General features: G+C 37.1%; 1 protein-coding gene across 1 annotated transcript; it reads left to right on the forward strand.

Annotated features, from left to right (window-relative positions):
• Positions 1–6382: 6382 nt before the first annotated feature.
• LOC140152144 (uncharacterized) lies at positions 6383–10713 on the forward strand. The gene is made up of 3 exons (XM_072174441.1): positions 6383–6553; positions 9476–9679; positions 10143–10713. Exons 1-3 carry the CDS (start codon positions 6383–6385, stop codon positions 10386–10388), a joined length of 621 nt encoding a protein of 206 aa, XP_072030542.1. The 3' UTR covers positions 10389–10713.
• Positions 10714–13645: the final 2932 nt, after the last annotated feature.

The following is a 13645-nucleotide window of genomic DNA, read 5'->3' on the forward strand; positions in this document are numbered from 1 at the left end:
CGCACGCGCATGCGTATTCGCAAACACTTGCGAACGTGCGTGCGTACCGGCAATGTACGCAAGCGTACCCATGAACACTTGTAAACATGAGTGCGTACTCGCAAACATTTGCGAACGCTTGTTAACACAATTGTGCACGCGTGTACATACCCACCCACAATATCTTGCAAACGTGCGGTATAGGCCTACCTATAAACACTTGCCGTCCCCATGAAAAAAAAAAAAATTAGAGAGGGCGTCCCCCCATAACACTCCCCTGCTTTCTCCGACTATGATCGACAACATAGGCCTATGATGCGGCCGGCCCACCCACTCCCACACCCGGTTGCCTCCCGCGTATGGGTGCCGACCTCGATATGCCGACCTTGTAGCTACTACACCGGCTATGCCGTTGTGGCGATACCCGGGCAATTCCCGGGGCGATATGATCGGGTTAGTAAAATAGTTTGAAGATATGCGAATAGGCATATTAGGGACCGCTCACAAACACTTGTTAGGGGGCTGATGCAAAAAAATCATCGCGAAAGTTTTCCGCCCCTTTCAGATCTCTAAAAATTCAGCCTCCCCTTTGACATGAAAAATTATGGGTCAATCCCATAGAAAATCATATAAACTCAATTTTCCTGGGAAAATTTTTGGTCATTTTTTCAAGGCCCTCCTCTACCCCTAGGAGGGTCAAAACTAAAGCCCCTCCCCACCCTTTTGCATCAGCCCCCCTAACAAGTGTTTGTGAACGTCTCTTGCACCAACTTCACCATGTTGTAGGAATTCCCATATCAACATCAGCCCGCCAATTGAGCGGCGACGGGGCCGTATAGCATACCCCGTACCACCCGGTGTTTTCGCGTAAGTATTTGAGGTAGTGCACGCGCGCGCGCCACTTGAAGAAGGAACGGAAGTTCGGTTTAAATCGTTAGATCATGCGGATTGATATATAGAAAAACTTGGCTAAAATTTCAATGCTATCGACCTTTATGTATTATACTAGGCATATGCATATTTTGTCCTAATAATATTTTATGTAACGTCATTAAGTTGTGCATTGAAACATTGGTTGAAATCAGGTTGAAATTTCAACGTTGTATCAACGTTGAAGTTTCAACCTGATTTCAACCTCCTTAATTTTTGCATTGAAAGTTTGTTGAAACATGGTTGAAATCAGGTTGAAATTTCAACGTTGTATCGACGTTGAAATTTCAACCTGATTTCAACCAATCTCTAGGTTGAAATCGGGTTGAAATCAGGTTAGGTTATATTTCGACGTTGTATCAACGTTGATACAACGTCGAAATCCTAACCTGTGCCCACTGGGATACCACTATTATTCATCCGATTCCTTCCAGAAGTATGCCTTAATTGTTGTCATTTTAAGCTTTTAAAATAAATTATTAATATGCACTTTTCATCTTTTCGCAATAAGGCCTAGGTCATAAAAAAAAATCTGACCACTATTTTATGATTTTTGTCTCACTTTGAAACATGATTTGTAGGTCTATAATAATATTTGGAGGATGGAGAATAAATTGTCGAAACTTTAATAGGGCCTACAAAAATGATATAAAAACATTTCTGGACTTCTCTATTTTCTTTTCTTCATTGTTGTTTTTTCTTAGTTAGTGTATTGTAAATTTTCTTTTCATTTAATTCCTGTTAGGCTCTCTGATACTATAAATCAGCTTAAAATAATGCAACGTTTATTTTGTAATTTTAAAATAGCTCATATTCTGCCCTCGTAGCAGAGCCATTCTGAGTTACCGGTACTATTAAAGAAATCAATAAAATGGAGCTTCAAGTAGTAGGCCTATTACTTGCTTAGCGTGTCGAAAATATATGTTTTACTTGCTAAGGGGTAAAAAAATGCCAATACTTGTTTAGGGTAGGATATTACACTTGTTATACTTATTTAGGGGTATATTTTCAGTCGTTGCACATACTTGTTTAGGGTGCTTTTTGAAACTCCATGGCCACGCATGATACCCCTTGTCAATGACCAGTGCCCCCCCGGGTAAAATAGCCACAATTGCATGCATGCAAGCCAGCTTCTGATTTTAATATCACGCTGGATAAATAACAGAAGAACAAGTTTCTCGAAATTTTGGAAAAAGCCTGGAAGCAGATGTTGATGAATGAGACCGAATGAATTTCACGTCTGTCTGCAGTGGATACTTTAAAGGAGTGTTTCGTGATCCTAGCATCCTCTTTTTATGACATTTTTCAGTACATATCCACGAAAAAAGCCTATTCCCAAAATTTCAGTTGATTACGATTTTGCGTTTGCGAGTTATGCATGATTATGTGTATTACACTGCTCCATAGACAATGCGTTGTAATTTCGTTCTGGTGCACCAGAACGAAATTCAAATTTCACGATATCTTTGCAAAACGAATTAATCTGCAAGAAATATTTTGTACATAAACATTATGTAGCCAGAGGTTTCCAGTGATATAAAAATCTCAACTTTTTTTGAGAAAAGTGGGGGATGAGGCTGTGGATCACGAAATGCCCTTTAAGGTTAGCCGAGAGTTTTTCATGCGCTTGATTTCAGAGGGGCGTAAGTTCATAACAGAAACAGCCATGCAGAAAATGAACAAGCGTACCGGGACGTAGGCCTACTTACAATAGAATATCGATCCACGGTCAAGACATGAAAAGGCTATGAAACTTGGCTTAGCTCGTGCCCGGAGCTCGGATGCCGGGGGGGTGGCACAAGCCATTTTCGGCAATTTTCACAAGGATTTTATAAATTTTAAAATTGATTGGGGGCACTTCGTCAAGCTACGCCCTGGAAAATGTGTTGATTTTGAATTTATAGCCTTGATATCTTTGATGAAATCAATGCTGCTATTCCGCTGATTACAATGGGTAGGCAACAACAACTATATCAAAAAGCAATTATTTGTAAATCGAATTTGGGATGAAAATCAACAAGACAGACTTAGCAGGCCTACAAAGTGAAAAACAATCAATCACTATTCACTGCACTCAGCGAATCAATCAAATAAAACTAAAAAGAAAGGAGCAAGAAAGAATAAAGACATAGTGAAAAGAGAAAGAAAGAGAGAGAAAGAAAATGAACGAAAAAGAAAGAAAGAAAGAAATGAAAGAAATGAAAAAAAAAAAGAAATGATAAAAGAAAGGAGAAAGAAAAGAGGAAAGAAAGGAAGTAAAAATGAGAAAAGAAAAAAAAAAAAGAAAATTCAGCCACACGGAGACTCGAACCCACAAAAATAGTTCATATTAGATTCCCAGTCCAACGCTCTATCCACTCGGCCACAGATCAACTTACACAAATTGACTGTTCTCAAAGCGGATGATATAACTATAATTGGATGCAATTACATTATGATTACAATCGCGTCCGCATTATGGCTCTTAGAATAAACACGCATGACGGCGCTGAAATATTGAACGAACTGATGGAGGAAAACCTCGTTTTTTGCAAAACTAGCTTCAATTTGGAGTGAAAATCAAATGGAATAGCAATTGGCAGAATGTTGAGAAATAATGTAGGTATTCAGATGTCTAAATTAACGTCTCGTAATCAAGATATCGATAATTTCACAAACCAGCTTTTTCTCAAGCAAATTCTCCAAACTTTTCCCCCAAAACGGGCTTTTAAAATTTAATCGGTACTGTATTTGGTTCTTCCCCATGGCAACATTATTTCTTTGATCGATTTGTAATACAATACGAAAAAGAAGAAAACAATCGCCTGGTGTGGATTTATACGGAGCGCACATTTGAAAAAAACCTCATGGAACGTGTTTTTGATCTTGTGAACATGGTGGGTAAAAATGCTTTAAACGAAGGATTTTAAAATTTATTCTAATAATTTGTATATAACACACACAAAAATGTTAAGCTACATCCAATGCACCAACATTTCACTCGCTGCGATATTTGATTACTGAGAAAACTCTGTTTTAGAGAACAACTTTATACGTCTTTTATACGTTTTTTATACGTCTCTTTGTGTAACCTTAAAGCGAAGTGACGCTTTCCTTGGCGTGGTGTAAACAAAAACGATGGAATATAGCATAGGTGTGCGCAACATCATTTCAATTAATTATTTACCGATGCTATAACATTGTAGGCGGTTTCAATGTACAAAATCTTCTGTCATAGCGTTACGTAATCGCTATCATCATCATCAATTCGCCCAACACGGATGACTCATTCATGAAGTCAAGTACCAATTTCCTTGATGTGTTTGCAAACCTGATTGGTCCCCATATTTTACTGCTAGAAAGGCGATTGGTCAAAAAGGCACTTGAACATTTGCCCACACATTGATCAGCCACTTTGACCTTCTTATCACGAATTGATCACGCGTCACGATTAGTGACAAGTAGAGCTATTACTAGTAGGGATTTTACATTTCCAATATTACATTCACATGGACGGTCATTTTTTTGCGTGGTCGGTAGGATTTTAGCGAGTAGATTTCTTGCAATATTTGGCTTATTTACCATCCAATTTATATCCTACAATGTACCTGTACATCTTTAGCATATCAAGGGTGGCTCAACAAAAATAATTTTTTGAGGTTTCTGATCGTCACGCTCAAACACTTTTATGGACACAATTTTCTCAGCCTCCCAGCCATTAAGTTACTCGTTGTTAACGACGTAACTGATTAGTCGCGACCCCAGATTGCAACGTGGCTGTATCGCGAACATGACTTGAAGACAGAAACCGGCTGTAAAAGAGGTGGGTGATCTCGCGAGAATCTCGCGAGATCTTGTGACTTGCATTGTTTCATCTCGTAAGGTCGATGGCTCAAAAATTTTCTTTGAAGTATCACAAATTCCAAGTGTAAGGTACTTGGATACATTAAACAGGATAATTATGATTTAGAAATCAGATATGTGAGTACCAATTTTATATAAATTGACTCAATTGCAAAAAAAATGTTGCTACGTTTGTATAGATCCCAATGACACACACAGTGGCATAAGCCAGTCTCTGTGTACAAACGGCGCGTACGAGACTGGCAAGTCTATACCACATCGTTACGACTCTAAAAGCGACCGAGTCAATGGGGATATACTATCATGACTATTGGGCAACTTCCACTTGATTGGCCCTCAGCCAGTCTGAGATAGAAGTATAAATTCGTAACCAATGGCAACGGTAGGCAAAACCGGCTATGCACGACTATGTGCACGACTATATGGACCAACCTCTGGTTGGATCGCACGGAATACAGAGTTGCCAATGCAGATTAATAAGGTATAATATTGGGTGACTTTGTGAACGTCCAACTAAATTAGTACAATTTAGTACAATTCTGAATACTTCGTTATTCTTTTTGTAGATGTCGACTACCATTCAAATTTAATAGGTTTCATCATTAGCACACACTTGACATATCCTGAAAGTGTCACTGAAAAAAAATACTTCGTTTGTCTGCTTTTTTGTATACAAGAAACACATGAGACATCTGTTTGTGTGGACTTTGTGCAAGGAGCCCAAATCCCCACAAATATCGTCCAGGGAAGGCCAAAGTCGATGAAGACTCTCTGTCACATACGCTGATGGATACGGAAGATAGTGCCTGCAGTATATTTTTCTGTGTCAAATAATTGAGCAAGCAGGAAAAGTGGTCTTTATTTATGTTACTCTTCACCATGGTTCTGTTTCTTCTTTTAACAGAAACTCCTGATGGAACACCAATGGTTGAAAATCAAGTTGCAGTGCCTGGAGATTGCCAGGCTAGTTGAAGGTGGTAATATGCCAGGTAGTTGAAGGTGGCAATGACATGAAATCTGCCTTAGAGATTGCAAAGGGGCAACTTGTACCACCAAATGCTCATGTGCATGGATATGAATAAATACAGGAAAACATCAATAAACATGCTCCTTCCCCATGTGAGACATCAGTGTGTGCTATACTTGTTTTGGTTCTTATACCCTCCCGCCTCAATTTCTGGAATTTGGATGTTATGAGCGAAAGTCTATCATGTCTATGGGGCTTCAAGAGTCACAATTTGAGTTCTCACATCAAAATTTGGATTGCCACCAGCGTGAAACTTCACAGATGGGGGTTACGCCGGCCGGGTGTTTGGGTCAGAAAAAGCCATTGTATCAGGCTGATAACTTTATGTACTGATATCAGACCATCTCCCTTTTACATCATTGGTGAATTTGTTAAAGCAGGAAAAAAAGAAATTGAGGTTTCAATCTGTGAAAGGCTGGGTCTTGGTCTCATATCTACAAGTTAAGACTGCATGTTAATGTTTTAAGTTTTATTGTTCATGTTTATGTTAGCGCTATCATTTTGCAACAACTTTATTTTGTTATAGGCACATGCAGATGAACTTAAATTTGTTAAAGTCTAGAGGCACTTCACCAGGGATCAACAGATGATTGTGTAGACAAAATGGCCATGGAATTCCCTAAGAAGAACCAACATGGAAAGGAATGTGACATATGCCAGAAGAAATTCCTGCGCAAGAATATGATTTGCCATGACTGCAATAACCCAATGTCACTTATCAAAAGGCAGGTGGAAGATGAGGAAAGGCCAAGAAAGAATACAGGACATTTCAAAGTGAATGCTATGATACAACAATGACAGTTGAGAAAGTTCAGTCTAGATGCTCACTAGGCATCTTGTGTGTACCAGTATCTTCAAGAGTTCTGCATACAGTACTGTGAATATTGCTGCCTTCTTTCAATGGATGACAAGGCAAAAGTACCTATCGGTGAACCTGGATTTCCCATGGCAGCAGTCGCTAGGGGCAAGCAAGTAATAGTTGGAGCCAACCAAGACTATTGGACACCAATCTTTTCGCCATGCTTCTTCTGATCTTTGTAACAACCTACCTTATCATATGAAAGACTCTAATGGGAAAATAACACAAGAATGTGTTCCAAGTTTCATACCCAATGAAGATGCTCAAGAAAACTCTTGAATTTAAATTTTCTTTGAAAACATATTTATTTACTCTGTCATTTTGTAATAGTTGATTTCTCATGTTTTCTGTATGTACATGTTATTTTATTTGTTTACTGTTTTTTTGTATTTTGTTTTCCTTGTCAAGAGCCAAAGGACTTTGGTTTAACGCGCTATATAAGAATCGTTCTATTATCATTATTATTATATTATTATTTTTGTCCTGATTTTGTCCTGATATATTTACCTGTGAATCTTTCAGTTGTCCAACAAATGGAAATTGCGGACTTTAGTTCACCACAAGCGTGAGTCCAGTTTAGAACATACAACATCCGATGTCAGCTCATGTGTTTCTGAGGAGACTGTGCAACCAGCAAGCCAGTTTTAAATGTATAACAGGCGCATGAACATCTGAAGTTAACAGCTACATCAATAAAACCTACTTCAATGAAACAAGCCATGAACATTACAAATCACCAACAAGGCGTGTTGGCACAAGAGACTCAACAACAATCATCATCGACATTATATCGCAAAAGCAGGCGGTCACAAAAGCAGGCGAGACTCGTGGTTCGAGAACCGCCTTGTTACCCTCTGAAATGGCCTTTCCTGTGGTGCTAAAAAAAAAAAACCATCTGGACCCCACCGGGCACCCTTAAGGGGACCCCCGGCCGTGCTGGGCAAGAGTTCCACTCGATATGCTTAGCAAGTTCAGGATTTTTTTGGGTCAGCTTGTGACATCTCTGACTGTTGTATTTAGTCTGAAACTTGGTGGGTAGTCACCAATTAGAGCCAAATCCTTATTCAGACTAACACTATTCTTGACATAGGCCTATTTTGATACATTTTGATTAGTTTAGACCCATTTGGACCCTTTTCCATCCAATTCCACCCGTTTTGATCCATGTGGCTAAATAGTAATTCCCAAAATTGATTGATGTATCATTGTATGCTCTGCAAATGAGATAGCTACCAACCGACCAGATGTACCCATTGAATGTAATATGTCACAGGGATGGAACAACAACTTTTGTAAAACGTACATAACTCATTAACAGCAATTAATTAAGCAAGTTTGCAAAGTATATGATTTGCAGAATGAACTTTTCCAAAACATCAAGGTGATATTTTTCAATAATACATTGATCTAGATAATGAAAATCAATTTTAAGGTCTACTCTTAAACAACTCATTAAATTGTTACTCTGAAAGCACCCTTATTACACAATCAACCTGCTAACTATTAAAGTAACCATCACCACTAGTTTCATGTTCAGCTTGCCCTGCAATAACTAATCAATCGGCTACCTGGTGTGTATACATTTTATACACACGATCAATATACCGTACTTCATAGGTACATACATACAAACAATCCTAAACCAACCAGCACACGCTACACTTCAAAGCTTGCGCCACTAACTCAAGGTAGATAATACAAATTAGACTTGCAAGAGAAAAATGCAATCTAGATGTTGTTGTGCATCTCACTTTTAAATGCTTTCCTTGCTTGTTGAAATTCATATCTGCCATGAAAATCTATTTCTATAGCGAAAACTTCCTAAGTTCAACAAGCTTTGCAATACTTGCATTTTAAAATACAATGCCCCACAGATCATTGCTTTTAACATCAAATTTTAAACATCGCCGGTCTAGCTGCTAGTGAAATTTCACACGAGTGTAATCATAAATATTTTGAAAACAACTCCTACAAAGGATTTCTTGTGATTGATAGATAAAAAAGCATGTAGTATAGTTGTAAATTGTTTTAATGTGCATTCGCATGTAACATCATGACATTTCCCCCTAAAGCTGCCCTCACCAAGTAAACCACACAGACAATACAGACACATCGTTGTTAATCAATGATCAACAACGGTGAAATATGATTGCATCCCTAATTACAGAAAAAACAGGCCTTCATTTCTGAAAATAGCAGAACCTCGGTTAGTCGCTCTCCTATGTGTACTAAGGAGCTTGACAACGAGCTCAATTATATAATATCAATATTAAACCAAAAGGTTTTCAAGAAGTGAGGAGCTAAATAAAATGAGCTCCCGAAATACTGTTCAGAAGAGCTGTAGGAGCTTCGCTCAATTGAGCTCAAAAACAAAACTCTGAAAACCTGACTGCTATGGCCTCACGTGCAACTTTTAAAATGGCCTCTTTTCTTACATAATTAACCATTGTAACTAACGCAAATATGTGTGACGCTATAAATTAGCGCACATAGGTAAAACAATCAGGGCTCTATCTTTTTACATTTTAACAAATGGTACAATATTGTCCAACTTATTTATTTAAGTATTAAAGGGAACCTTGGAAGTTGTGTTGCCCGTATAGCAGCCACACGCTAACTTCCAAGCCCAGAAAAAACGTACAACTTTACAATCAACCTTTCATCAGTGTGAACATGATTTTAACTAGACCTAATAAATGCCAACAAATTAATGATCTAAACTGGTGTGATGTAATGATGACAAATAAACACTTGTTAACAAAGCAAGCTATATAATCACTTTGCTCTTCTCAATCATCATCTTTACACTTGCGATGCTTTTTCTCCTATCTTTACAGGACTCCCTAGCATCTCCGGACAAGAAAGTTCGCAACATCACGATCCAAGACACTACAGGTGAAATGCCTGTAGCCCTCTGGAATACTGCAGCACTAAGCCCAGTTAAGACAGGAGAGACAATCAAGATGACCCACATGGTGGCAAAGTACAACAACTTTCACAAGTCACTAGCTCTCAACACAACAACCCACACAACCATACAGGTAAGTTCCCAATTTCGGCTGTTTCTTTCAGCAAAAGGCAAATGCACTATTGTATTTCGTCAGAGAAAAGCACCAAGGGCATTACAATTTCACAAAGGGAGCGTTTATTCAAGGTCAATTTTAGACAATAATTCCGTAATAATGAATACAAATGAAGGTCATCAAATAAGGTGAAAGCAGGTGCCAGGCAACTCAAAAACAACTTTCATTGGCCTGACCAATTGTTTACAGTTCAAAAAATATGCAATTTACATAGCTATTAGCTAAGTTACATAATTAATTCACAAATCAGCATACATTTGCCTTTGTCGACACACTCCTCTACAAATGCTTCAAGTGCATGGTAACAAAACCTGATGGTAAGACAACACAGTTGCTGAACACCTCATTAATTAAACTGATACAAGTATGCCATTTCTTGTTTTTAACATCTTATTGCTTATACCATACTTTTCTTATACAGCTCACAGAACAACAAAATACAACTGCGCAAATAACAATCATTGGCATAGAACCCAACACGGATCATGGATTCCAAGTCACCACAATGGAAAATGACAGCATCAAAGACTACTTCATGGAAGATGATGTAGCTGAAACCACATTTAAAGACTTAGACGTTATATTAGATTCGCTTGAAGAGCAAGATGCATACACTGTCACCATCCAAGGACTTCAGATAATCTCAGCAGCCCCAACTGCTAACTAAAAAAACAACAGTGACTGACTAAACATATGTGTGCTACACACCTTCGTTCCATAACCATAAAGGTATAAGACTATTTTTTGGGCTATAGCCCCCCATTTTAATTAATCATGTTTTTAATCACTCAGGCAGCATTTTGTATGCATTTTCAACTGAACTAGAGGCTATTCGTTTTTTTATGGGCATTTTAGCGTCTAAAATGGCCCAAAATGAAAGTTTCCAATACTGCCGTCCATTTTTAGTAGCCTCTGCTTTGCATGTCAAAAACACTCAAAATGCTTTGAGTGATTTCAATACAATTAAATACCTTTCATTCACAGGCTATGTGGACATTTCTTTTATGTATGCCTTGTACAAACAAATTTCAAAATAAAATGTCCATTGGAAACAAATACTCGGGGAGCTAGGGCCACATTCTGTGCACCCCCTACAGGACCAAACCAAACCAACTTTTTTAGGTTCCTGAGATGACCCCAAAACATAATCAGGATGTTCCCAAAAATATAAACTGGCCCCAAGGGGGGTAAAAGGTCATCGAACTTTGCAAAGGGTCAACATTTCAAACTTGCTCAAATTGTGTTGAAAACCATTCCAATGTATTTATTTCCCTAGTCACAAGGATTCAGAAAATGTATAGTTTGACATATCTAGGATGTACCATTCTTGAGTTATAACCAAAAAGGTCAAAGGTCATTGCGGACTTTTAGTTCACCACAAGCGTGAGTCCAGTTTAGAACATACAACATCTGATGTCAGCTCATGTGTTTCTGAGGAGACTGTGCAACCAGCAAGCCAGTTTTAAATGTATAACAGGCGCATGAACATCTGAAGTTAACAGCAACATCAATAAAACCTACTTCAATGAAACAAGCCATGAACATTACAAATCACCAACAAGGCGTGTTGGCAAAAGAGACTCAACAACAACCATCATCGACATTATGGGCGGAACACCGACGAGGTCATGTAACTGCCAGTGTAGCTGCAGGATTACCAAAGGTACAGTGTTTAAAACCGCTTTATCCTATTCAATATGGAGCTTTTTGAATCTGAAGAAAATTCTTTTATTTTTCTCATAAATCCCAGTGAAATTTTAAGTCTGAAATACTTACGGTGCTACGTCCACTGTGATTCTGTGAAACACATTTTTGCTTCTAAATATTAAAACCACTACTGCTAGTGCAATTTAGCTTTTTAAAAAGTCAAAAATTTAAGGAAGGGACATGGTAAAATATTTTGTATTCTTATTTCTATACAATGTACATATTGAGGCTTTACAAAAAAATGTACCATTAAAATTATTGTTTCCAAATTTTGAGTTGCTTGTTCGTGCAGTTTTGATGAAAAGCAAAACGTGTATAACAATGCCTCACAGGATATGCAGATTATGCACTAAACGAACTTTATCTCAGGCGATAAATTTTAGTATTACTTTACTAATCTTAACGAGTAAAATATGAGCTTTATGCCAGAAATCTCAGTTTTGATGTAAAAATTAAGGGGAAAAAGGGGGAGGGGTTTAGTTAAGACAGTACTCTACATGTATGTTTGTATCCTTCTCTGGAGGACTCTAAAAAAGTGATGTGGAAATACCTGGCTAACCATAGACCCTTGATGATTATGAATTTCTCACTGACACAAAATATTTTTTCAGTTGTTTTGGAAAACGGCCAGATGTGTAAGTGGCAATAAAATATTAATTTTGTGAAATTTTTAAGTTAAACTAATTCGTAATTTTATGTACAATTTTCTTTCAGTTGCTGCTGAAATGGGACCCAAGCTCTGCAAACTACAATGGAACATGATGATAGAATACATTTATCAGCCCAGCAAAACAGTGACGAAGATAGACATGCAAAAAGCAAAAAACAAATGCCTCCAATTGATGACAAAACATGAAAAACATAAATTTAATGACTGTTTTTCTCACATTCTTAATTGTGGAAAATGGATTAATCAGATTCAGAACTTTTCATTAGGGATGCTGTTTTTTAATAAGGAATATGATTGACAAACTTTAAGACTATTTTTCCCACAATCATGAAAATATGGGTACATGTATATGTATATCATGAAGATCGGGGCCACAATGTCGAGTTAAAAACATGAAAATGTAAATAAAATAATTAAGAAACTCCGACATAAATACATATGTAAGAGTGTTCTGGACTACCCATTGTCAATGCTGTTTATCGCAAATGCATTTTAAGATGTGTAGACTGAACACTGTATCACTGACATTGGTTTTAAATGAGTTTTGTCAGATATGAGGGGTCAGACTCCAGCCCCAGTCATGCAACTTATATTTAGAAAGATTTTATTTAAATGGTTAATTTGAATAACCAAGATGTCATGTATATTACAGAGAGCTGATACATAATTTATGTTTGCAGTACCGTATTTAATTTATTCAATTCTGTAAGTGCAGCAGGGTATAATGTATGATGTTATTGCCGTAATCACGATCTATTTTTGATATAATTTTGATACAGATTTTGAGAGGGCCCCAAGGAAGATCAGCATTTCATTGATGGGGGTTACGCTGCTTCAAGAAAGTATAAATAGATGCATTAGTTTTTGATACACTTGGAATACATATTCTTATCATATGATATCAGCTAGTATCAAAATATAGTGTATCAAAAAAAAACTGGCTGTTGAACGATCAAGTGTATCAAATCATATAAAAATCTTTCAAGTGTATTAAATTGTATCAAATTCTTTCAAGTGTATCAAATTGTATCAAATTCTTTAAAGTGTATCAAATTGTATCAAAATTGTGCAAGTGTATCAAATCGTATCAAAATCTTTCAAGTGTATCAAATTGTATCAAAATCTTTCAAGTGTATCAAATCATATCAAAATACTTTCAAGTGTATCAAATTGTATCAAATTCTTTCAAGTGTATCAAATTGTATCAAAATTGTGCAAGTGTATCAAGTCGTATCAAAATCTTTCAAGTGTATCAAACCGTATCAAAATCTTGAAAGTGTATCAAATTGTATGATATGATTTGATACAATTTGATACTTTTTGATACATTTTGATATATTTTGACACAATTTGATATATTTTGATACATTTTTGATATAAACACCTCAAAAGAAATAAGTCCCCCTCTGAACATGCCGTCATAACATCGTAAGGTTTCGTTTTGTACCAACAAAACTAACTTTGAAATAATTATATGACTGTTTACTAAGTGCTGTGTGAAAATGAGAGATTTCCATGACTTCAGGGCTGAATGAGCCTAAATTGAA

This window comes from Amphiura filiformis, chromosome 5 (assembly GCF_039555335.1).
Source record: "Amphiura filiformis chromosome 5, Afil_fr2py, whole genome shotgun sequence".
NCBI classification, from domain to species: Eukaryota; Metazoa; Echinodermata; class Ophiuroidea; order Amphilepidida; family Amphiuridae; genus Amphiura; species Amphiura filiformis.